This window comes from Pseudophryne corroboree, chromosome 4 (assembly GCF_028390025.1).
Source record: "Pseudophryne corroboree isolate aPseCor3 chromosome 4, aPseCor3.hap2, whole genome shotgun sequence".
In the NCBI taxonomy this organism is placed as follows: Eukaryota; Metazoa; Chordata; class Amphibia; order Anura; family Myobatrachidae; genus Pseudophryne; species Pseudophryne corroboree.
In genome coordinates, this window is record NC_086447.1 from 871633639 (window position 1) to 871657696 (window position 24058).

Sequence of the window (24058 nt, forward strand, 5' to 3'; positions counted from 1 at the left end):
GTAGGCTCATCTCTTCTCGTCAAACAAGCGAGCCGGGCTCCAGCACTCGGATTTGGGGCACGAGTCTGGGGTGCTGGGGATGCAGGACAGTTCATCCTCAGATGTCCGATTTTCCCACAGCCGTAGCACTTCTTCTCCAGTCGTGGCACCGATGATCTCTGATCAGTTGCAGGGACGCTGCGGTGCGGTTGCTGGCCAAGAGCACCCGGGTTGGAAGATGCTCGTCTTTGGGGGTGATGGGCTGAAGAGGGGGGTCCCCTTGGTGGTGCAGTCTTTTGGAGCTGGCTGGGCGCTTCTGCCCCTGTGGCCGAATTGCCACATACTTGTCTGCTAACTGGGCAGCCATCTTTAAGCTGGGTGGCTCCCAATCTAGCACCCACTCCTTCACTTCTGGGGCGCACCTGCGGTAGAACTGCTCCCTGCAGATCAGGTCGATCAGTGCGTCCCATGTAGTGGCTTCCGAATCCTTCACCCACTTCACCACGTACTGCCGCAGCTGGTTGGCGAACTGCTCATGGGTGCTGCTAGGATTCTTGGGCAAGTCTCTGAACTTCTTCCTGTAAGACTCTGGAGTGATGAAGAATCGCTGGAGGAGGGCCTTTGCGACTTCGTCGTAGTTCCCACAGTCCTCCGTGACCACTCCTCGATAGGCCTCCAAGGCCTCTCCATGCAGAGTGGGCACAAGGTGTCTCACCCACTCTGACTTGGGTAGATCGTGTAGTTTACAAGTCCTTTCAAAAACTTGCAAATGTCCATCAATGTCCCCATCACTGTCTGCAAACTTGGCAAACTGCATACGTCCTGATCTGTGTACAACAGCTGACAACGGCTCCCGGGGTACCACGGCCTGTGGTGCCCGCTCATCACGCCACATCTGGATGATGATCAAGCGCTCTTGCTCCGTTGCCCTTTCCCCCAATTCCGCTAGCCGATCTGCTAGGGTATCCGGGCCGCCCCCCCTGGAACGTTGGGATCCTGGCCCTGCTAGGGATTGCTGGGAAACATTGCTGCTGTGAGAGAGGGCGGGGCTTGTGGTTCTCACCGGTTCCTTACGAAGGTCCACTGTTGGGCCGTCCTCTGCGATGCTGACGCCGTCAGTGCTTTCCACCTCCGCCCGATGAGACTCCTCCACGCTTCTGAGCGCCGCCTTCATGACGCTTCTGGACGCGTTGGAAGGGATATCCACACCCTTCTCCTGGCACACGATCTCCAGATCGCCCTTGGACATTCCGCTTAATTCCGCCATCTTGTGCGTTCTCCTGCGCTGCAGTTACTCCTCTCCTGAGTAACTCGGCTTCTCCAATCGGGTGATGAAAAGCAGCCTGGGAATATCCCACCACTATGCCACCAATTTCTGTGACAGGACGGTACCGTACGAAAGCACTCGCCGCTTTCGCGTCCCGTTGGCTGCGCACAGAATGGACGGTCAAGCCGCACGAGGCCTGACCACATAGGGGATTCCCGCTAACCGCCTGTTACTGACTCCACCCACTGCGCTGTGGGCGGGTTCTCGCTGCCACCACCAAACTCCTAACCTGCCGTGGCGTTTGGAACCACGGTTCTGCTCTGTATGTGCTGACGCACTGCCTTACCGCAGCTGTGTGGTGCTGACGAATCCCCACTAGCCACTTGCTAGGCCTCTACCGGTAGCTGGCGGAAGGCGGAGCTTAGAGACGTTAGGTGCTTCCCTGGACAGCCGGAGGACGGGGCTAGGTTTGGCCTAACCCTGTTGGTCACAAGATGAAGCAGTCTTCTTGAGGCAATGATGTTTATTGCTCAATAGTTCTAAAGAGAACTCTTCCCTATTGCTAGGGGCAACAGCATACAATCAGATGTTTTCAGCAGAATAAGATGTTACAATACACCATCCTATGGGCCAACTGCCCTCCTTTTATCCCTCTCCAAGACCCCTTACCACAGGGGGTAAGCCCGCCCTGTGGTGCACAACCAATCAATGTTTACCCTTGAGCTGTGCATGCCTTGGTCTCATGCACAGCTTACATTGTCCCCTATGGACAGTGGGGAGTGGTCGGTCTCCTTTGACTCTCCCATCTTGGAGAATCAGGATACTCCCCGGTGCCGTTCAGTCTGGCTGGGGGAAGTTTTCCCTCCTAAATCTGACTTCCAGAAACCTGCCCGGGACCCAGCCCACTGGCTGCAGCCTGGATTTGGGCTCCAGAGCTGGGCAGCCTGGCTCCCCGGTCCAGGTCTCTTGGCCACTACGGGTGATCTCCATGGAGCTCCAAAAATCCACTCAGCTTGTTTCATAGCTGAGCTGCTTCTCTCTCTCCCTGTGCCCCTTGGAAGTGTGAGGCTGGATGGGAAAGCATTCCGTTTTTTGGGAAAAGGTCTGGGAGAATCCATCAGCCTGCACAGCCATGGATTCCCCCCTCCTGGGACACACAACCAAGTAAGTGCAATTTACCTTTAAATACATTACATTTAAATCACACTGTACATGTTATACATTTAAATACACTCTGAGCCTGCACAGGCTCCACATACCTAGGCACTGCAGTGCCTTACAACACACTGTACTTTCTCCTTTAAATATACACTGTCTGGTTTGTGGAATACTGTGTCCTAGCCCTGCAGCCTGGCTGCTAGGGCTCTCTCAGTGCTGGAGGTATGGGGCTGGCTTCCCCCACCCTCCAGCCTGCCTGCCTGCCACTGGGGTCCAGGGTGCTGGCTCTCCCTGTCCCCCCAGTGTGGCACTAACTTTGTGGCCTCGCCGCACACAGCGGCGCACCCCCCTGTACTGAAGCGGAGCTCCCGGACTCCGGCGGTCAGCGGCTGCCCTCTCCCCCGGCGCGCACACTCTGCTGAGCGCGCCGGGGGATGCCCTCACTGCCGTGGTCTCCGGAGGGGTCCGGGACCACGGCACACCATAAAAAGTACATTTTTTAATACATATTTCTAAACACGGCGCCTAGCGCCCACGGTATTCAAATCTGGCGCTAAGCGCCCATTGTCTTTTGAAATGGCGCCGGGCACTAGGGGTTAACCCCTTCAGTGCCGCGGCGGCCATTTCCCTCGTGGCTGGGGCTCTCCGGCCACACTCGGTAAGTACCAAAATCCTGATTTTAACCACTTGCCTTGCGTGGTCACATCAAATGCGACCACACCAGGCTAGGCATCTGATGCAACCAGCTAGAAAGCCCACTGTGCGGCTGCAGGAAGAGAATCTTCCTGCAGCTGCCGCTATCAGAGGGACCTCTCAGCCTCTCTGCTTCCTGGTTTACAGACCCTTTTATCCAAAACAGCAGGGTCCTCAGTAATATGCAATACCTCTTTAATAGCCACAATCATGTACTGAATGCTCTTCAGTACAGAGGAACCAGGAAGCAGAGAGGCTGAGAGGTCCCTCTGATAGCGGCAGCTGCAGGAAGATTCTCTTCCTGCAGCCGCACAGTGGGCTTCTCCTCTCTGTGCCTGCCGTCATGCTGATCCGTCAGTTCGGCAGAACCTCCCACCCCGCGGCTGCAGACATTAGCAGACGCTGGGGAAATGTTAAAAAACATCACATTACCTTTCCTCTGGTGCCGGGAAATGTGAAGTTGCAATGTTTGACCATCGCTGCTCCAATGTTTTGAACACTGATGGTCCGTCGGTACGACCATCAAGGTTTGTAACGATGTTTCAAAATGTATTCGTGTTTTTATAAAATTGTATTGGATATACTTTAAATAGGTGTTCTTAATGTAACTCAAATCATAAAAAAATGAAAATTTCTGAGCGTTTTTTGGAAAAAGATTAGCCAATAAAGTGGTTAAATATGTCAGAAAGTGGGCACTGAAAAGTTCTGCCAAAGCACCACCCAAGATGTAAAAACACATTAAACGAAAAAAGAATCCTGGCTACCCAGACTACGGACATCAGTATTAAGTAATTAGTATAATAGTATACTTGAGCCCTGTAAAGCAGTCAGTCTCGCTTTGTGGTGTGGACGGAGTGCCATCCTGCACCACAAAGTATCGATGTTTGGTACTTTGCACATGCGCAGGACCCATTTGGAGGGAAGGGTGGGGGCGATGATGGCCTCGGCTTCTAAAAAATAAGAATTTACTCACCGGTAATTCTATTTCTCGTAGTCCGTAGTGGATGCTGGGACTCCGTAAGGACCATGGGGAATAGCGGATCCGCAGGAGACTGGGCACAACTAAAAGAAAGCTTTTGGTCTAACTGGTGTGCACTGGCTCCTCCCACTATGACCCTCCTCCAGACTTCAGTTAGGATACTGTGCCCGGAAGAGCTGACACAATAAGGAAGGATTTTGAATCCCGGGTAAGACTCATACCAGCCACACCAATCACACCGTATAACTCGTGATACAATACCCAGTTAACAGTATGACAACAACTGAGCCTCTCAACAGATGGCTCAACAATAACCCTTTAGTTAAACAATAACTATATACAAGTATTGCAGACAATCCGCACTTGGGATGGGCGCCCAGCATCCACTACGGACTACGAGAAATAGAATTACCGGTGAGTAAATTCTTATTTTCTCTGACGTCCTAAGTGGATGCTGGGACTCCGTAAGGACCATGGGGATTATACCAAAGCTCCCAAACGGGCGGGAGAGTGCGGATGACTCTGTAGCACCGAATGGGCAAACTCTAGGTCCTCCTCAGCCAGGGTGTCAAACTTGTAGAATTTAGCAAATGTGTTTGACCCCGACCAAGTAGCTGCTCGGCAAAGTTGTAGAGCCGAGACCCCTCGGGCAGCCGCCCAAGAAGAGCCCACCTTCCTCGTGGAATGGGCTTTTACTGATTTAGGATGCGGCAGACCAGCCGCAGAATGAGCAAGCTGAATCGTACTACAGATCCAGCGAGCAATAGTCTGCTTTGAAGCAGGTGCACCCAACTTGTTGGGCGCATACAGGATAAATAGCGAGTCAGTCTTTCTGACTCCAGCTGTCCTGGAAACATACATTTTCAGGGCCCTGACTACGGCCAACAACTTGGAAGCCTCCAAGTCTTTTGTAGCCGCAGGCACCACGATAGGTTGGTTCAGATGAAAAGCTGATACCACCTTAGGGAGAAACTGGGGACGAGTCCTCAATTCTGCCCTATCCATATGGAAAATCAGATAAGGGCTTTTACATGACAAAGCCGCCAATTCTGATACACGCCTGGCCGAGGCCAACAACATGACCACATTCCACGTGAGATATTTCAATTCCACGGTTTTAAGTGGCTCAAACCAATGTGACTTTAGGAAATCCAACACCACGTTGAGATCCCAAGGTGCCACTGGAGGCACAAAAGGGGGCTGAATATGCAGCACCCCCTTAACAAAAGTCTGAACTTCAGGTAGTGAAGCCAGTTCTCTCTGGAAAAAAATCGATAGAGCCGAAATCTGGACCTTAATGGAACCCAATTTGAGGCCCATAGTCACCCCTGACTGTAGGAAGTGCAGAAAACGGCCCAGCTGAAATTCCTCCGTTGGGGCCTTCCTGGCCTCACACCACGCAACATATTTTCGCCAAATGCGGTGATAATGGTTTGCGGTCACTTCTTTCCTAGCTTTAATCAGCGTAGGAATGACTTCCTCCGGAATGCCCTTTTCCTTCAGGATCCGGTGTTCAACCGCCATGCCGTCAAACGCAGCCGCGGTAAGTCTTGGAACAGACAGGGCCCCTGCTGCAGCAGGTCCTGTCTGAGCGGCAGAGGCCATGGGTCCTCTGAGATCATTTCTTGAAGTTCCGGGTACCAAGCTCTTCTTGGCCAATCCGGAACAATGAGTATAGTTCTTACTCCTCTTCTCCTTATAATCCTCAGTACCTTTGGTATGAGAGGAAGAGGAGGGAACACATAAACCGACCGGTACACCCACGGTGTCACTAGAGCGTCCACAGCTATTGCCTGAGGGTCTCTCGACCTGGCGCAATATCTTTCTAGCTTTTTGTTTAGGCGGGACGCCATCATGTCCACCTGTGGCTTTTCCCAACGGTTTACAATCAGTTGGAAGACTTCCGGATGAAGTCCCCACTCTCCCGGGTGGAGGTCGTGTCTGCTGAGGAAGTCTGCTTCCCAGTTGTCCACTCCCGGAATGAACACTGCTGACAGTGCTAACACGTGATTTTCCGCCCATCGGAGAATCCTTGTGGCTTCTGCCATCGCCGTCCTGCTTCTTGTGCCGCCCTGACGGTTTACATGGGCGACTGCCGTGATGTTGTCTGACTGGATCAGTACCGGCTGGTTTTGAAGCAGGGGTTTTGCCTGACTTAGGGCATTGAAAATGGCCCTCATTTATGTGTAGGGAAGTCTCCTGACTTGACCATAGTCCTTGGAAGTTTCTTCCCTGTGAGACTGCCCCCCAGCCTCGAAGGCTGGCATCCGTGGTCACCAGGACCCAGTCCTGTATGCCGAATCTGCAGCCCTCTTGAAGATGAGCACTTTGCAGCCACCACAGCAGAGACACCCTGGTCCTTGGAGACAGGGTTATCAGCCGATGCATCTGAAGATGCGATCCGGACCACTTGTCCAACAGGTCCCACTGAAAAGTTCTTGCATGGAACCTGCCGAATGGAATTGCTTCGTAGGAAGCTACCATCTTTCCCAGGATCCGCGTGCAGTGATGCACCGACACCTGTTTTGGTTTTAGGAGGCCTCTGACTAGAGATGACAGCTCCTTGGCCTTCTCCTCCGGGAGAAACTTTTTTCTGTTCTGTGTCCAGAACCATCCCCAGGAACAGTAGATGTGTCGTAGGGACCAGCTGTGACTTTGGAATATTTAGAATCCAGCCGTGCTGTTGTAGCACCTCCCGAGATAGTGCTACCCCGACCAACAACTGCTCCCTGGACCTCGCCTTTATCAGGAGATCGTCCAAGTACGGGATAATTAAAACTCCCTTCTTTCGAAGGAGTATCATCATTTCGGCCATTACCTTGGTAAATACCCTCGGAGCCGTGGATAGACCAAACGGCAACGTCTGGAATTGGTAATGACAATCCTGTACCACAAATCTGAGGTACTCCTGGTGAGGATGGTATATGGGGACATGCAGGTAAGCATCCTTGATGTCCAGTGATACCATGTAATCCCCCTCGTCCAGGCTTGCAATAACCGCCCTGAGCGATTCCATCTTGAACTTGAATTTTTTTATATATGTGTTCAAGGATTTCAAATTTAAAATGGGTCTCACCGAACCGTCCGGTTTTGGTACCACAAACATTGTGGAATAGTAACCCCGTCCTTGTTGAAGTAGGGGCACTTTGACTATCACCTGCTGGGAATACAGCTTGTGAATTGCCTCTAGCACTGCCTCCCTGCCTGAGGGAGTTGTTGGCAAGGCAGATATGAGGAAACGGCGGGGGGGAGACGTCTCGAATTCCAGCTTGTACCCCTGAGATACTACTTGAAGGATCCAGGGATCCACCCGTGAGCGAGCCCACTGATTGCTGAAGTTTTTGAGACGGGCCCCCACCGTACCTGGCTCCGCCTGTGGAGCCCCAGCGTCATGCGGTGGACTTGGAGGAAGCGGGGGAGGACTTTTGCTCCTGGGAACTGGCTGTATGCTGCAGCTTTTTCCCTCTACCTCTGCCTCTGGGCAGAAAGGACGCGCCCTTAACCCGATTGCCCTTATGGGGCCGAAAGGACTGTACCTGATAATACGGTGCTTTCTTTGGCTGTGAGGGAACATGGGGCAAAAATGTAGACTTCCCAGCTGTTGCTGTGGAAACAAGGTCCGAGAGACCATCCCCGAACAACTCCTCACCCTTAAAAGGCAAAACTTCCATGTGCCTTTTAGAATCTGCATCACCTGTCCACTGCCGAGTCCATAACCCTCTCCTGGCAGAAATGGACATTGCACTTATTTTAGATGCCAGCCGGCAAATATCCCTCTGTGCATCTCTCATGTATAAGACTGCGTCTTTAATATGCTCTACGGTTAGCAATATAGTGTCCCTGTCTAGGGTATCAATATTTTCCGACAGGGAATCTGACCACGCAGCTGCAGCACTGCACATCCATGCTGAAGCAATAGCTGGTCTCAGTATAATACCTGTGTGTGTATATACAGACTTCAGGATAGCCTCCTGCTTTCTATCAGCAGGTTCCTTTAGGGCGGCCGTATCCGGAGACGGTAGTGCCACCTTCTTTGACAAGCGTGTGAGCGCTTTATCCACCCTAGGGGATACTTCCCAACGTGACCTATCCTCTGGCGGGAAAGGGTACGTCATTAGTAACCTTTTAGAAATTACCAGTTTCTTATCGGGGGAAGCCCACGCTTCTTCACACACTTCATTTAATTCCTCAGATGGAGGAAAAACTACTGGTAGTTTTTTCTCTCCAAACATAATACCCTTTTTTGTGGTACCTGGGGTAACATCAGAAATATGCAACACATTTTTCATTGCCTCAATCATGTAACGTGTGGCCCTATTGGAAGTTACATTAGTCTCATCGTCGTCGACACTGGAGTCAGTATCCGTGTCGACATCTGTGTCTGCCATCTGAGGTAGCGGGCGTTTTAGAGCCCCTAATGGCTTTTGAGACGCCTGGGAAGCTGAGAAGCCGGCTGTCCCATATTTGGTATGTCGTCAAACCTTTTATGTAAGGAGTCGACACTGTCGCGTAATTCCTTCCACATAACCATCCACTCAGGTGTCGACCCCGCAGGGGGTGTCATCACATTTATCGGCATCTGCTCCGCCTCCACGTAAGCCTCCTCATCAAACATGTCGACAGCCGTACCGACACACCGCACACACACAGGGAATGATCTGACAGAGGACAGGACCCCACAAAGCCCTTTGGGGAGACAGAGAGAGAGTATGCCAGCACACACCAGAGCGCTATAATAATACAGGGATTAACTGAATTATTTCCCCTTATAGCTGCTATAGAAGTTATACTGCGCCTAAATTTAGTGCCCCCCCCCTCTTTTTAACCCTTTGTAGCTTGATACTGCAGGGGAGAGCCAGGGAGCGATCCTTCCAGCGGAGCTGTGAGGGAAAAATGGCGCCAGTGTGCTGAGGGAGTTAGCCCCGCCCCTTTTTCGGCTGACTTTTCTCCCGCTTTTTTTAGGAATTCTGGCAGGGGTAATTTATCACATATATAGCCCTGGGACTATATATTGTGATGATTTGCCAGCCAAGGTGTTTATATTGCTGCTCAGGGCGCCCCCCCCCCCCAGCGCCGTGCACCGATCAGTGACCGGAGTGTGAGGTGTGCATGAGGAGCAATGGCGCACAGCTGCAGTGCTGTGCGCTACCTTGTTGAAGATCGAGGTCTTCTGCCGCCGATTTTCCGGACCACTTCTTGCTTCTGGCTCTGTAAGGGGGACGGCGGCGCGGCTCCGGGACCGAACGATCGATGTCGGGTCCTGTGTTCGATCCCTCTGGAGCTAATGGTGTCCAGTAGCCTAAGAAGCCCAAACTATCTCCAGTCAGGTAGGTTCGCTTCTTCTCCCCTTAGTCCCTCGCTGCAGTGAGTCTGTTGCCAGCAGATCTCACTGTAAAATAAAAAAACTAAAATATACTTTCTTTCTAGGAGCTCAGGAGAGCCCCTAGTGTGCATCCAGCTCGGCCGGGCACAGAAATCTAACTGAGGCTTGGAGGAGGGTCATAGTGGGAGGAGCCAGTGCACACCAGGTAGTCCTAAAGCTTTCTTTTAGTTGTGCCCAGTCTCCTGCGGAGCCACTATTCCCCATGGTCCTTACGGAGTCCCAGCATCCACTTAGGACGTCAGAGAAACAGAGGCGTGTCGCAGCCGCTGCAGGGGAGGGACAAGGATGATCAGATACTGTGACCTATGGTCCTGGATCAGTAATGCAGCAGGAGGTGTGACGCATTACCATATTAGTGCTATCGCTACGGCTTCTATGTAAAACAGCAGTGATAGCAACTCCAACCACATCTGAATCAGGACCATTGTGTCTCCATAAGAGCCCTGCACAGCAGCCAGCCTCACCTGGTGATAACTCTTCTTTTATACACTCAGTAATGCATATAGAATAGGTAGTATGATCCAGGATATCTGAATGTATAGAGGAAGAGACATCACCGAGTAAGACTGACTGTCGTACATAGCTCTTATAGAGACACATTAGCTTACCTTATAGTCATTTGTTCCATGATATCCATTAGTTCAATTACAGGTTGAGTATCCCTTATCCAAAATAACACATTTCTTGGGTCCCCTACTGAGATAATGACATATATATTATATATTCCGTGTATATATAGATATATAATATAATATGTTTATATATGTGTCATTATCTCAGTAGGGGAACCAAAAATGTGGGATTTCTGTAGTAGAATACAGCCATCTATGGTGTCTCTATAAGAGCCCTGTACAGCAGTCAGTCTCACCTAATGAGATCTCTTCCTATATACTCCATTACCTTGACTCAGACTGTAGACATCACCATTAGGTAATGTGTAATATGGGCACCTGCTACTACACCAAATCAGTAACTACTCTGTGAAAGCCATCAGGGTAGTAAAAATAAGAATTTACTCACCGGTAATTCTATTTCTCGTAGTCCGTAGTGGATGCTGGGGACTCCGTAAGGACCATGGGGAATAGACGGGCTCCGCAGGAGACTGGGCACTCTATAAGAAAGATTTGGTACTATCTGGTGTGCACTGGCTCCTCCCTCTATGCCCCTCCTCCACACCTCAGTTAGGATACTGTGCCCGGAAGAGCTGACACAATAAGGAAGGATTTTGAATCCCGGGTAAGACTCATACCAGCCACACCAATCACACCGTATAACTCGTGATATTAAACCCAGTTAACAGTATGAAATATAACTGAGCCTCTCAACAGATGGCTCAACAATAACCCTTTAGTTAGGCAATAACTATATACAAGTATTGCAGACAATCCGCACTTGGGATGGGCGCCCAGCATCCACTACGGACTACGAGAAATAGAATTACCGGTGAGTAAATTCTTATTTTCTCTGACGTCCTAGTGGATGCTGGGGACTCCGTAAGGACCATGGGGATTATACCAAAGCTCCCAAACGGGCGGGAGAGTGCGGATGACTCTGCAGCACCGAATGAGAGAACTCAAGGTCCTCCTCAGCCAGGGTATCAAATTTGTAGAATTTAGCAAACGTGTTTGCCCCTGACCAAGTTGCAGCTCGGCAAAGTTGTAAAGCCGAGACCCCTCGGGCAGCCGCCCAAGATGAGCTCACCTTCCTCGTGGAATGGGCTTTCACTGATTTAGGATGCGGCAATCCAGCCGCAGAATGCGCCAGCTGAATTGTGCTACAAATCCAGCGAGCAATAGTCTGCTTAGAAGCAGGAGCACCTATTTTGTTGGGTGCATACAGGATAAAAAGCGAGTCAGTTTTCCTGACTCCAGCCGTCCTGGAAACATAAATTTTCAAGGCCCTGACTACGTCCAGTAACTTGGAATCCTCCAAGTCCCTAGTAGCCGCAGGCACCACAATAGGTTGGTTCAAGTGAAAAGCTGATACCACCTTAGGGAGAAACTGGGGACGAGTCCTCAATTCTGCCCTATCCATATGGAAAATCAGATAAGGGCTTTTACATGACAAAGCCGCCAATTCTGACACACGCCTGGCCGAAGCCAAGGCCAATAACATGACCACTTTCCACGTGAGATATTTCAGATCCACGGTTTTAAGTGGTTCAAACCAATGTGATTTTAGGAAACTCAACACCACATTGAGATCCCAAGGTGCCACAGGAGGCACAAAAGGGGGCTGAATATGAAGCACTCCCTTTACAAAAAAGTCTGAACTTCAGGCAGTGAAGCCAGTTCTTTCTGGAAGAAAATCGACAGAGCCGAAATCTGGACCTTAATGGAACCCAATTTTAGGCCCATAGTCACTCCCGACTGTAGGAAGTGCAGAAAACGACCCAGCTGAAATTCCTCTGTAGGGGCCTTCCTGGCCTCACACCACGCAACATATTTTCGCCAAATGCGGTGATAATGGTTTGCGGTTACTTCTTTCCTGGCTTTTATCAGCGTAGGAATGACTTCATCCGGAATGCCCTTTTCCTTTAGGATCCGGAATTCAACCGCCATGCCGTCAAACGCAGCCGCGGTAAGTCTTGGAACAGACAGGGCCCCTGCTGTAGCAGATCCTGTCTGAGCGGTAGAGGCCATGGGTCCTCTGATAACATTTCTTGAAGTTCCGGGTACCAAGCTCTTCTTGGCCAGTCCGGAACCACGAGTATCGTTCTTACTCCTCGCCTTCTTATTATTCTCAGTACCTTTGGTATGAGAGGCAGAGGAGGGAACACATAAACAGACGGGTACACCCACGGTGTCACTAGAGCAGCTATTTTCAACCGCTGTGCCGCGGCACACTAGTGTGCCGTGAGCGGTCTCTAGGTGTGCCGCCGCCCGCCAGGGAGATCCGCTGCCACTAGCCAGAGAGACCAGCCAGCCGCCCGCCACCCGCCGCAATCAATAGCCGGCTCAGGCAGCGCAGCCAGCGCTGTGCACTTCCGCGAGCGGCCTGTGACCTATTGTGACTCATAGATCACGCAGGCCACGTCGCATTCCTTCCTGGAGTGCCCGCCCGCCTACTGGTCAGTGCTGCTCGTCAATCCGTGCTGCCTTCTCAGCGCTCATCGTAGTTGCAGGTATACAGTATATATTTAAAAACAAACAAACATGAATTTGTGTGTGGAATTACTGTAGGTGTTTGGATGCAAGTACAATGTCAGAAAATACGGGGGGCGCGGACAGGCAGTGAGTGGAATTATTATGGGGGCAGTGAGTGGAATTATTATGGGGCAGGGAGTGGAATTATTATGGGGCAGGGAGTGGAATTATTATGGGGCAGGGAGTGCAATTATTATGGGGCAGGGAGTGCAATTATTATGGGGGCAGGGAGTGGAATTACTATGTGGAGCAGCATGTGGAATTACTGGGGGAGAAGTGTGTACCATTATTATAAAATTGATATGTTTTATCGACAAACGGGATGCTGGCTGTAAGTATACCGACAGCGGCTTCCCGTCTGTTGGAATCCCAGCAGTGAGTACCCTCGCGGGCTCGCTGCGCTCACCACACTTCAAGCCCGGTGGCTTGCTTAGCTCACCACAGGTTATATTCCCACTCAGTTTATGGCGTGGACCCACCAACCCGAGTGGGAATACCCTGAAGAGGTCGGGATTCCACTTTTTCCACTTTCACTGGCTGTCGGTATTCCGGCTTCGGTCTCCTGAATGCCGGAATCCCGACAGCCGGTATTTTAACTGCATCCCATTATTATAAATCTGTGGGGGTGGAAGCATTTTTTTTTTTATTACCGCAGTACCCAATGTATTTGTATTACTTTGGGGGCCAATGTGTTTGTGCTACTGTGGTGGCCAGTGTGTCTGTTTAATTACTATGGGGGCCAATGTTTTTTTCCCCCCGTGTGGCACTGATGGTGTGCCTTGGCAATTTTAAAGTCTTGCCGGTGTGCCGCGAGTTGAAAAAGGTTGAAAATCACTGCACTAGAGCGTCCACAGCTATCGCCTGAGGATCCCTTGACCTGGCGCAATATCTCTTTAGCTTTTTGTTGAGGCGGGACGCCATCATGTCCACCTGTGGCCTTTCCCAACAGTTTACCAACAGTAGGAAGACTTCTGGATGAAGTCCCCACTCTCCCGGGTGTAGGTCGTGTCTGCTGAGGAAGTCTGCTTCCCAGTTGTCCACTCCCGGAATGAACACTGCTGACAGTGCTAGTACGTGATTTTCCGCCCATCGGAGAATCCTTGTGGCTTCTGCCATCGCCACCCTGCTTTTTGTGCCGCCCTGTCGGTTTACATGGGCGACTGCCGTGATGTTGTCTGATTGGATCAGAACCGGCTGGTTTTGAAGCAGGGGCCTTGCCTGACTTAGGGCATTGTAAATGGCCCTCAGTTCCAGAATGTTTATGTGTAGGGACGACTCCTGACTTGACCAAAGTCCCTGGAAATTTCTTCCCTGTGTGACTGCGCCCCAGCCCCGAAGGCTGGCATCCGTGGTCACCAGGACCCAGTCCTGTATGCCGAATCTGCGGCCCTCTAGAAGATGAGCACTCTGCAGCCACCACAGTAGAGACACCCTGGTCCTTGGAGACAGGGTTATCAGTTGATGCATCTGAAGATGCGATCCTGACCACTTGTCCAAGAGGTCTCACTGGAAGGTCCTTGCATGGAACCTGCCGAATGGAATTGCTTCGTATGAAGCCACCATTTTTCCCAGGACTCGTGTGCAGTGATGCACCGATACCCGTTTTGGTTTTAGGAGGTCTCTGACTAGAGATGACAGCTCCTTGGCTTTCTCCTCCGGGAGAAACACTTTTTTCTGTTCTGTGTCCAGAATCATCCCCAGGAACAGTAAGCGTGTGGAAGGAACCAGTTGTGACTTTGGAATGTTTAGAATCCAGCCATGCTGTTGTAGCACTTCCCGAGATAGTGCTACTCCGACCAGTAACTGCTCCCTGGACCTCGCCTTTATTAGGAGATCGTCCAAGTACGGGATAATTAAAACTCCCTTTTTTCGAAGGAATATCATCATTTCTGCCATTACCTTGGTAAACACCCTCGGTGCCGTGGACAGTCCAAACGGTAGTGTCTGGAATTGGTAATGGCAATCCTGTACCACAAATCTGAGGTACTCCTGGTGAGGAAGGTAAATTGGGACATGCAGGTAAGCATCCTTGATGTCCAGGGATACCATGTAATCCCCCTCGTCCAGGCTTGCAATAACCGCCCTGAGCGATTCCATCTTGAACTTTAATCTTTTTATGTATGTGTTCAAGGATTTCAAATTTAAAATGGGTCTCGCCGAACCGTCCGGTTTCGGTACCACAAACATTGTTGAATAGTAACCCCGTCCTTGTTGAAGTAGGGGTACTTTGACTATCACCTGCTGGGAATACAGCTTGTTAATTGCCTCTAGTACAGCCTCCCTGCCCGAGGGAGTTGTCGGTAAGGCCGATTTGAGGAAACGGCGGGGGGGAGGCGCCTCGAATTCCAGCTTGTACCCCTGAGATACTACTTGAAGGATCCAGGGATCCACCCGTGAGCGAACCCACTGATCGCTGACATTTTTGAGGCGGCCCCCCACCGTACCTGGCTCCGCCTGTGGAGCCCCACCGTCATGCGGCGGATTTGGAAGAAGCGGGGGAGGACTTTTGTTCCTGGGAACCTGCTGCGTGGTGCAGCTTTTTTCCCCTTCCTCTGCCTCTAGACAGAAAGGACCCGCCTGTTTTTCTGGGGTCGAAAGGACTGTACCTGATAATACGGCGCTTTCTTAGGCTGTGAGGGGACATGGGGCAAAAATGCTGACTTCCCAGCTGTTGCTGTGGAAACAAGGTCTGAGAGACCATCCCCGAATAACTCCTCACCCTTATAAGGCAAAACTTCCATGTGCCTTTTAGAATCTGCATCCCCTGTCCACTGCCGAGTCCATAACCCTCTCCTAGCAGAAATGGACAATGCACTTATTCTAGATGCCAGCCGGCAGATCTCCCTCTGTGCATCTCTCATGTACAAGACTGAGTCTTTTATATGCTCTACGGTTAGCAATATAGTGTCCCTGTCTAGGGTGTCAATATTTTCCGACAGGGAATCTGACCAAGCAGCAGCAGCACTGCACATCCACGCTGAAGCAATAGCTGGTCTCAGTATAACACCAGTGTGTGTATATATAGACTTTAGGATAGCCTCCTGCTTTCTATCAGCAGGTTCCTTTAGGGCGGCCGTATCCGGAGACGGTAGTGCCACCTTTTTAGACAAACGTGTGAGCGCTTTATCCACCCTAGGGGGAGTTTCCCAACGTGACCTATCCTCTGGCGAGAAAGGGAACGCCATTAGTAATTTTTTTGAAATCACCAATTTTTTATCGGGGAAAGCCCACGCTTCTTCACACACTTCATTTAATTCTTCAGATGGGGGAAAAACTATTGGTAGTTTTTTCTCCCCAAACATAATACCCTTTTTTGAGGTACCTGGGTTTATATCAGAAATGTGTAATACCTCTTTCATTGCCTCAATCATGCAACGACTGGCCCTAGTGGACATTAAATTTGACTCGTCGTCGACACTGGTATCAGTATCCGTGTCGACATCTGTGTCTGCCATCTGAGGTAGTGGGCGTTTTAGAGCCCCTGATGGCCTTTGAATTGCCTGGGCAGGCACGAGCTGAGAAGCCGGCTGTCCCGCATTTGGCATGTGGTCAAATTTTTTATGTAAGGAGTCGACACTTGCACGTAATTCCTTCCATAAGTCCATCCACTCAGGTGTCTGCCCCGCAGGGGGTGACATCATATTTATAGGCATCTGCTCCGCCTCCACATAAGTCTCCTCATCAAACATGTCGACACAGCCGTACTGACACACCGCACACACACACAGGGAATGCTCTTAAAGGAGACAGGACCCCACAAAAGCCCTTTGGGGAGACAGAGAGAGAGTATGCCAGCACACACCAGAGCGCTATATAATGCAGGGACTAACTGAATGATGTCCCCTATAGCTGCTATAATATTTACTGCGCCTCAATTTAGTGCCCCCCCTCTCTTTTTTACCCTTTTCTGTAGTGTAGACTGCAGGGGAGAGTCAGGGAGCTTCCTTCCAGCGGAACCGTGAGGGAGAAATGGCGCCAGTGTGCTGAGGGAGATGGCTCCGCCCCTTTTTCGGCGGACTTTTCTCCCGCTTTTTTCTGTATTCTGGCAGGGGTAATTACCACATATATAGCCTCTGGGACTATATATTGTGGTTATTTTGCCAGCCAAGGTGATTTTATTGCTGCTCAGGGCGCCCCCCCCCCAGCGCCCTGCACCCTCAGTGACCGGAGTGTGAAGTGTGTATGAGGAGCAATGGCGCACAGCTGCAGTGCTGTGCGCTACCTTGGTGAAGACTGAAGTCTTCTGCCGCCGATTTTCCGGACCATCTTCTTGCTTCTGGCTCTGTAAGGGGGACGGCGGCGCGGCTCCGGGAACGAACACCAAGGACGGGTCCTGCGGTCGATCCCTCTGGAGCTAATGGTGTCCAGTAGCCTAAGAAGCCCAAGCTAGCTGCAAGCAGGTAGGTTCGCTTCTTCTCCCCTTAGTCCCTCGTTGCAGTGAGCCTGTTGCCAGCAGGTCTCACTGTAAAATAAAAAACCTAACATATACTTTCTTTCTAGGAGCTCAGGAGAGCCCCTAGTGTGCATCCAGCTCGGCCGGGCACAGAAATCTAACTGAGGTCTGGAGGAGGGGCATAGAGGGAGGAGCCAGTGCACACCAGATAGTACCAAATCTTTCTTATAGAGTGCCCAGTCTCCTGCGGAGCCCGTCTATTCCCCATGGTCCTTACGGAGTCCCCAGCATCCACTAGGACGTCAGAGAAACCAAGATTACATGTAGTTTCTATTCTAGCGTAAAACACCGATAACACGCCATGCACCATACACCAACAGCAGATAGAGATGAAATGAGGATTTGGGGGGGGGGGGGGGAATAAGCAGTTAGCTTCCAAACGGTATCCCAGCGGTCAGTATACCTACGCCGGGATCCCAAGGGAGGAAACAATCCCGGCTTCAATATACCGACGCCAAACGGGATGCTGGCGTCAAAATCAGTCAACCGGCATCCCGATCGTTCTGACAGCGGGGCGCGCAGCTGTTCCGCTGCAGGGGGGAGGGAGGGGGGGGGGGGGGTTGGGGGAGGAGAGGTTTAGGCTGCAGAAGGGGGGTTAGGCTTAGGGTCCACGCACGGGAACTTTAGGGTTAGGAACCAGGAAGGGAGGGTTGAGCACACAGAAGGGAGTTAGGGTTGGGCACCTAGAGGAGAGGGTTAGGTTTAGGCAGCGGGTAAGGGAGGGTTAGGGACCACCGAGGAGGGTAAGGCACCCACAAGGGAGGGTTAGGGTAGGAAAAAGAGGGTTGGGGGGATAAAATGTGGTGCTGCCGGGATTTTGATGGATGGGATGCTGCTGTCGGCATACGGACACCCGGCATCCGGTACATCCGTTTAGCATAGTGAACCCGGATGGGGTATTTTGCTCATTAACCCCAGAGCCCAGGAATTAAGTGTAAAGACTTCCAGGAAGAATACAAATGCCCAGCCACAGCCCTCTCACCTCTGCACCTCTTCCGACAACAAGGTGGACACAGCAGGAGACAGCAGCTGCTCCAGGAAGACCCGCTGCTTCTCAAAGTCTTTGAAGTGGTTACTGAGTAGCACTTGTGCTTCCATTAGCGCACACTTCTCCATGATGGCCAGATGCTGGCTGTGGAGTAACAGTAGAGCGCGTGTACACAGAAGGTCCAGGTGTGGCTGAGAGAAAGAGAGGGAGACATCAGGCCAAAAATAATAAAAAAAAATATATTTTTTTTAAACTATAATCTGTGTTTAAATATCAGGACATAAGACGTAGTCCTTACCAAATCCTGATATGTGAGATATAGGTGGTCATTCTGAGTTGATAATTAGCTGCATTCGTCCACTGTGCAGCGATGAGGCTAAAAAACGGCACTTCTGCGCATGTGTATGCGGCGCAATGTGCACACGCGACGTACTATTACAACGAACGATGTAGTTTCACACAGGGTCTAGCGAAGCCTTTCAGTCGCACTGGTGGCCGCAGAGTGATTGACATGAAGTGGGCGTTTCTGGGTGGCAACTAACCGTTTTCAGGGAGTGTTCGAAAAAACGCAGGCATGCCAGGAAAAACGCAGGCGTGGCTGGGCGAACGCAGGGCGTGTTTGTGACGTCAAAACAGCAATTGAATAGGCTGAAGTGATCTCAAGCGCTGAGTAGTTTTTGAGCTACTCCAAAACTGCACAAAAAAAACAACTTTGTAGCCGCTCTGTGATCCATTAGTTCGCACTTCTGCTAAGCTAAAATACACTGCCAGAGGGCGGCAGCATAGCGTTTGCACGACTGCTAAAAACTGCTAGCGAGCGAACAACTCGGAATGACCACCATAATCCGGTGATCAAATAACCTTTACATCATGTATTCAATGAAAAAATATAAACACTATGAAGATGCCCCGCGCAGTGCGATTTGGACTTTTACTTGGCTGCTCATCAACCTTGATTATTTATCAGCCATTCAGGTGTAGATTTGCTGGCGTGATAGGCACATTGTCCTGGTGAATGATCAGAGTTCTCTAGAGGAGATCGCTTCACACGAATGTTCCTACGCACACGCACAGGTGCGTTCTCTCCCTTAGGGGGCAGCTTTGGAACGTCCCAGAGTTCTCTCCAGTGTGCCCCCCGTGGATGAAAAGAGAAAATGGGATTTTGGTTCTTGTTTAATAAATCTTCTCTCTGAAATCCATGGTGGACAATGGCCGCCCGCCCTTACGCACCTGGCTTTTGCTCAGGGTGCTTTCTTGGGTTTGACGGTCCAGGCCCACTGGATTCATTCTGTGTACATGTTGTGTACCTGGTACAGACTCCTAGGGCCAAATGTAATAGAGTGAGAGTTTCAAAAAGTGAGAGATTTGGTAAGGTTTTGCAGTTTTTTTTTAAAGTGGCAATCATTTACACAGCAAGATCAACCTGGTTTTGCTGTGTAAATGATTGCCACTTTAAAATAAACCTGAAAAACTTTACCAAATCTCTCACTTTATGAAACTCTCACTACTACATTTGGCCCCTCATCTCTGTAAAAACTGGCTGATCACGGTGGGGGGGGGGGGGGGGGGGGGGTTGGATTACAGGTGAGGAGGAGCCTGTGCTGTCAAGCGTTACACAATTTAGTTCCCAGGCTCCTCCAGCACTACCTATACCCAGTGTCTTCCCGGGAACTAAAATCCCATTTTCTTTCTAACTGCTGTGGTTAAAATTAACTATTAATTAGAGTTTTAGCACTTAGACAGTATTGTCTTTGGGAGACAGTAAGTGCACACTTAGTTGCCAATGCAGGCTTAGGTTATTGAAATGTCAATGATGCGTGACATTCAGGTCCTGTAGCTGCAATACAACCCCAAATCACTCCACATGCTTGGCGACATTGTACTCTCCCTCACACAAGACTTTCTATATCTCTAACAACCTGACTGCATTACTGGTGTCCAACCAGTGACCCCACACCAGCCTTGTATTGGCCAATAATCTCCATCTACTCACCATAACCATCTCGGCAGAATCTCGGCAAATCTTGATAAGGGAGAAGCAGGCATGTTGGCGAAGTGTCTTCACAGCACGCGTCCGAGGTCCCTAGGAACACCAGCAAAACCTATGTAAAATGGTTGCAAAGAAAATCTCCCCCCTCCCCCCTTTCATGAAGGGTGAAGAGGCCGAATTCACACCCAGGGGTATATTTACTAAGATGGGAGTTCTATTTAAGATGGGATGTTGCCCATAGCAACCAATCAGATTCTACTTCTCCTTTATCTAGCACCTTCTAGAAGATAGTACTTGGAATCTGATTAGTTGCTATGGGCAACATTCCATCTTAAATAGAACTCCCATCTTAATAAATTTATCCCCCAGAGTGACAGGAGTACCAGAGTACTACATAAGAGAGGTCGTCACTGATCTCCAGAGAGAACCCACCTCAATGGCTGCTACACCTTCAGGGCTGTTACCTTATTATCCAGCTCCAAGGTGGCGGCTGAGAACAGCTGCAAATAAAACGAGAGAGAACGATGCGTCAGATTGGAATAGGAATCATATTAAATCTTACATTTGAGAAAGGGTTTTGTTTAAAGTAAAAATCTTTAGCAGTGTCCAGCCATGGAACAGCTACAGTGTTGTCCAATTAGGAGACATCCCTTTCCTAACCACTATTTCAAGTACCTTCCTTCCAAAATGTAATCTCAAAGGCCAAGACAATCCGGCTGTTTTAGCGCTTTTGTAGAGGACGCCCAATTCAAGTAATTATCCGGGTGCTACACGAGTTCTTGCTCAATGGGGGTCATTCCGAGTTGATCGCTCGCTAGCTACTTTTAGCAGCAGTGCAAACGCATAGTCGCCGGCCACGGGGGAGTGTGTTTTCGCTTTGCAAGTGTGCGAATGCGTGTGCAGCTGAGCGGGACGAAAAAGTTTTTTGCAGTCTCTGAGTAGCTCTGGACTTACTCAGCCCTTGCCATCACTTCAGACTTTTTGGTCCCGGAATTGACGTCAGAGACCCGCCCTGCAAACGCTTGGACACGCCTGCATTTTTCCAAACACTCCCTGAAAACGGTTAGTTGACACCCATACACCTCTTCCCGTCAATCTCCTTGCGATCGGTTGTGCGATTGGATTCTTTGTTAAATCCATCGACCAGCAACGATCCGCTTTGTACCCATACGCCGCGCCTGTGCATTGCGGTACATGCGCAGTAGTAACCTGTTCGTAAAACGGCAGTGAGTGATCAATTCGGAATGACCCCCCATATCTCTATGCAGTAGATGTAATATTCCTCTCGAGAGAAATAAAGGGAAGGACACCACGACAGACTGTGGCCCCTGGCTCCTCTCCCATGGTAATATCCGGATTACTAAATATATGAAATATTTACTAAAATGTGAACAATCAAGGAATGGTTTGGCTACACGTACTGCCACGTCCATGGATAAAATCACCATGGCGACCACAGATTCCAACAGTTCTCGGCCACTGGTTTCAGAGATTGGAGTTCAAGGATTTTCCTTCATGGAAATCCCACGTAACAGGAAGAGATTTCAGCACAAATATTTTGTACTTGGTACTACCTCTATCATAACCTCTGTGTTTCTCATGGATTTAACCAGTTTGTCTAAATGACAGTTTCTGTTAGTTTTCCGGGGGATGTAGTTGGAATCTCGACTGTCAAAATACCGGATACTGGAATCCCAATGGAGTGGGAACAGAACCTGCGGCGAGCAAAGAGAGCCACGAGCCCACAGCGTAGCGATTGTAGCGAGCCCGCAAGGAGCTTCGTTCCGCTCACCCCCTCCTGCCGGCATTCTGGCAGTCCGGATTCCGGCGTCGGTATTTTGACTGTCGGGATTCCGTACCAAACTAGTTTTCCAGTGTTTGGGAGAAATAGTTGGTCATCATTTGCTCCCATTCCAACCAGATTTTCATTCCAACCAGCCAAGTTGGAAAGATGATCTGGAAGATAACTGTATAACGTATGCCAGGGGCATTTCTACAGAGGAGGGGGCCCGTGTGCACCTCCGGGTGGTCACCTTCCTCTGTACGGCACTGTAGACTCCAGCATTGTGCCGGAGTCTTACCGCGCATGCGCAGGTCTCCGGAAACATGGCGCCCGCCATGATCCGGAGACAAATTTGGCTACCAAGCATGCGCGGCGGCGATTTGCAGGTCCCAGCGCTGGACTCCGGAAAGGTAAGTGTTAAAATGTGTGCAATGGGTGCGGTATGGCACCCCCCCTGGACCCATTGCACCCATTATAGAAACGCCAATGACGTATGCCCAGCTTAAGATAGTGGCACTATGCTTTCTGATGGCTCAATGTACACAAACTTTCTTTCATGCGCAAAAGTATTAAAAATATTGTATAAAATGACCATCAGACTGTGTGTATAAGGTATGTATGACACACAAATGCATTTCATGTTTAGACTTTGGTCCCATCCCCAATACATCTCATTATGTGTATGCAAATATTCCAAAATAGGGAAAAATCTGGTCCCACGCATTTTGGATAATGCGCACACATACACACACCGTGATCTGTGCTCTCCATGAAATCACAGTAACTCACCTTGTTCAGCACAGTGGGCATAAACCCATTCATGTAGTGCACAAAGGGAAAGAAGGTAGACAGGTGGTTCAGGATGCAGGACAGGATGATGGGGTCCTTAGTCTCGTAGCTTAGCACACTTTCGAGAAGCTCAATCCCACGTGAGACAGGCAGCTCCTGAACAAGAGGACACAAACATGACGTCCCCCTTGCATAGCACCACGTTTACTGGCAAAGTAGCTTTAGGTAAATAAAGACCACCTATGGGCCTAGACTACACATCTAACACTCACCCCAAAAGCCACTATAAACCCCAATATAAAACTGAATCACGTCTCATGTAAGGACACTCCATGCACGATATCCTAGGTAATTAGGTCATATTCATATTAGTAAAATGGATTATTCCCCAGCATGGGGAAAATAAGGGTACTTGCAGTTGTCTCACCTCTTTGGGAAGTATTCTGAGGATACTGCCGATCACAGACTCACAGAAAGCAGTCATGGCTTCCCATTGTATGTGGGATGGAGACAGGAATCGGCACAATCCCTCGCCAATCGTAGCTTAAAGAGAAACACAAGTATTTACCCTGTTTTGCGTAACTATTACTGGAACAAAAACCACCATAGATACCAGAGATCTTATATGCTACACAACAAACCACTGCCGAATTATATCATTCACAGGGTATGCTGTGCTGAGAACTTACAATTCTGGAGTCCAAGGTCCAGTGGAGCACACAGTTGAAATTGAAGCCATTCATCAGCCATACGAAAGCTGGTGTGGGGGTCTATGCGACAAGCCTCCCTAATCACACCTCTCAGTGTCGCTTTATAAGCTAAAAAGAGAAACAAATCATAACATAATTAACCTAATCCTAATCCAACACTGTGCATATACAGGTTGAGTATCCCATATCCAAATATTCTGAAATAGACTTTTTTGAGCAAGAGTGAGATAGTGAAACTTTTGTTTTTTGATGGCTCAATGTACACAAACTTTGTTTAATACACAAAGTTATTAAAAATATTGTATTAAATGACATCCAGGCTGTGTGTATAAGGTGTATATGAAACATAAATGAATTGTGTGAATGTACACACACTTTGTTTAATGCACAAAGGTATAAAAATAAGATTTTGAACCTACCGGTAAATCTTTTTCTCCTAGTCCGTAGAGGATGCTGGGGACTCCTTAAGGACCATGGGGTATAGACGGGCTCCGCAGGAGACATGGGCACTATAAAGAACATTAGAATAGGTGTGCACTGGCTCCTCCCTCTATGCCCCTCCTCCAAACCTCAGTTAGAGAACTGTGCCCAGAGGAGATGGACAATACGAGGAAAGGATTTTGTTAATTTAAGGGCAAGATTCATACCAGCCCACACCATCCACACCGTATAACCTGGAATATACGCAACCAGTTAACAGTATGAACAAAACAGTATCAGCTAAAGACTGATCTTAACTG

The 24058-nt window shown here is 49.7% G+C and overlaps 1 protein-coding gene across 1 annotated transcript in view; it reads right to left on the minus strand.

Annotated features, from left to right (window-relative positions):
• XPO5 (exportin 5) overlaps nt 1-24058 on the minus strand; it is a 109901-nt gene that overhangs the window by 21102 nt on the left and 64741 nt on the right. Inside the window, exons 13-18 of the mRNA XM_063918791.1 lie at nt 23298-23426; nt 23036-23151; nt 22609-22764; nt 20501-20536; nt 20040-20129; nt 18041-18237 (exon numbers count right to left, since the gene is read on the minus strand). Coding sequence (XP_063774861.1) covers nt 18041-18237; nt 20040-20129; nt 20501-20536; nt 22609-22764; nt 23036-23151; nt 23298-23426 — 724 coding nt within the window. The remainder of the gene's footprint in view (nt 1-18040; nt 18238-20039; nt 20130-20500; nt 20537-22608; nt 22765-23035; nt 23152-23297; nt 23427-24058) is intronic.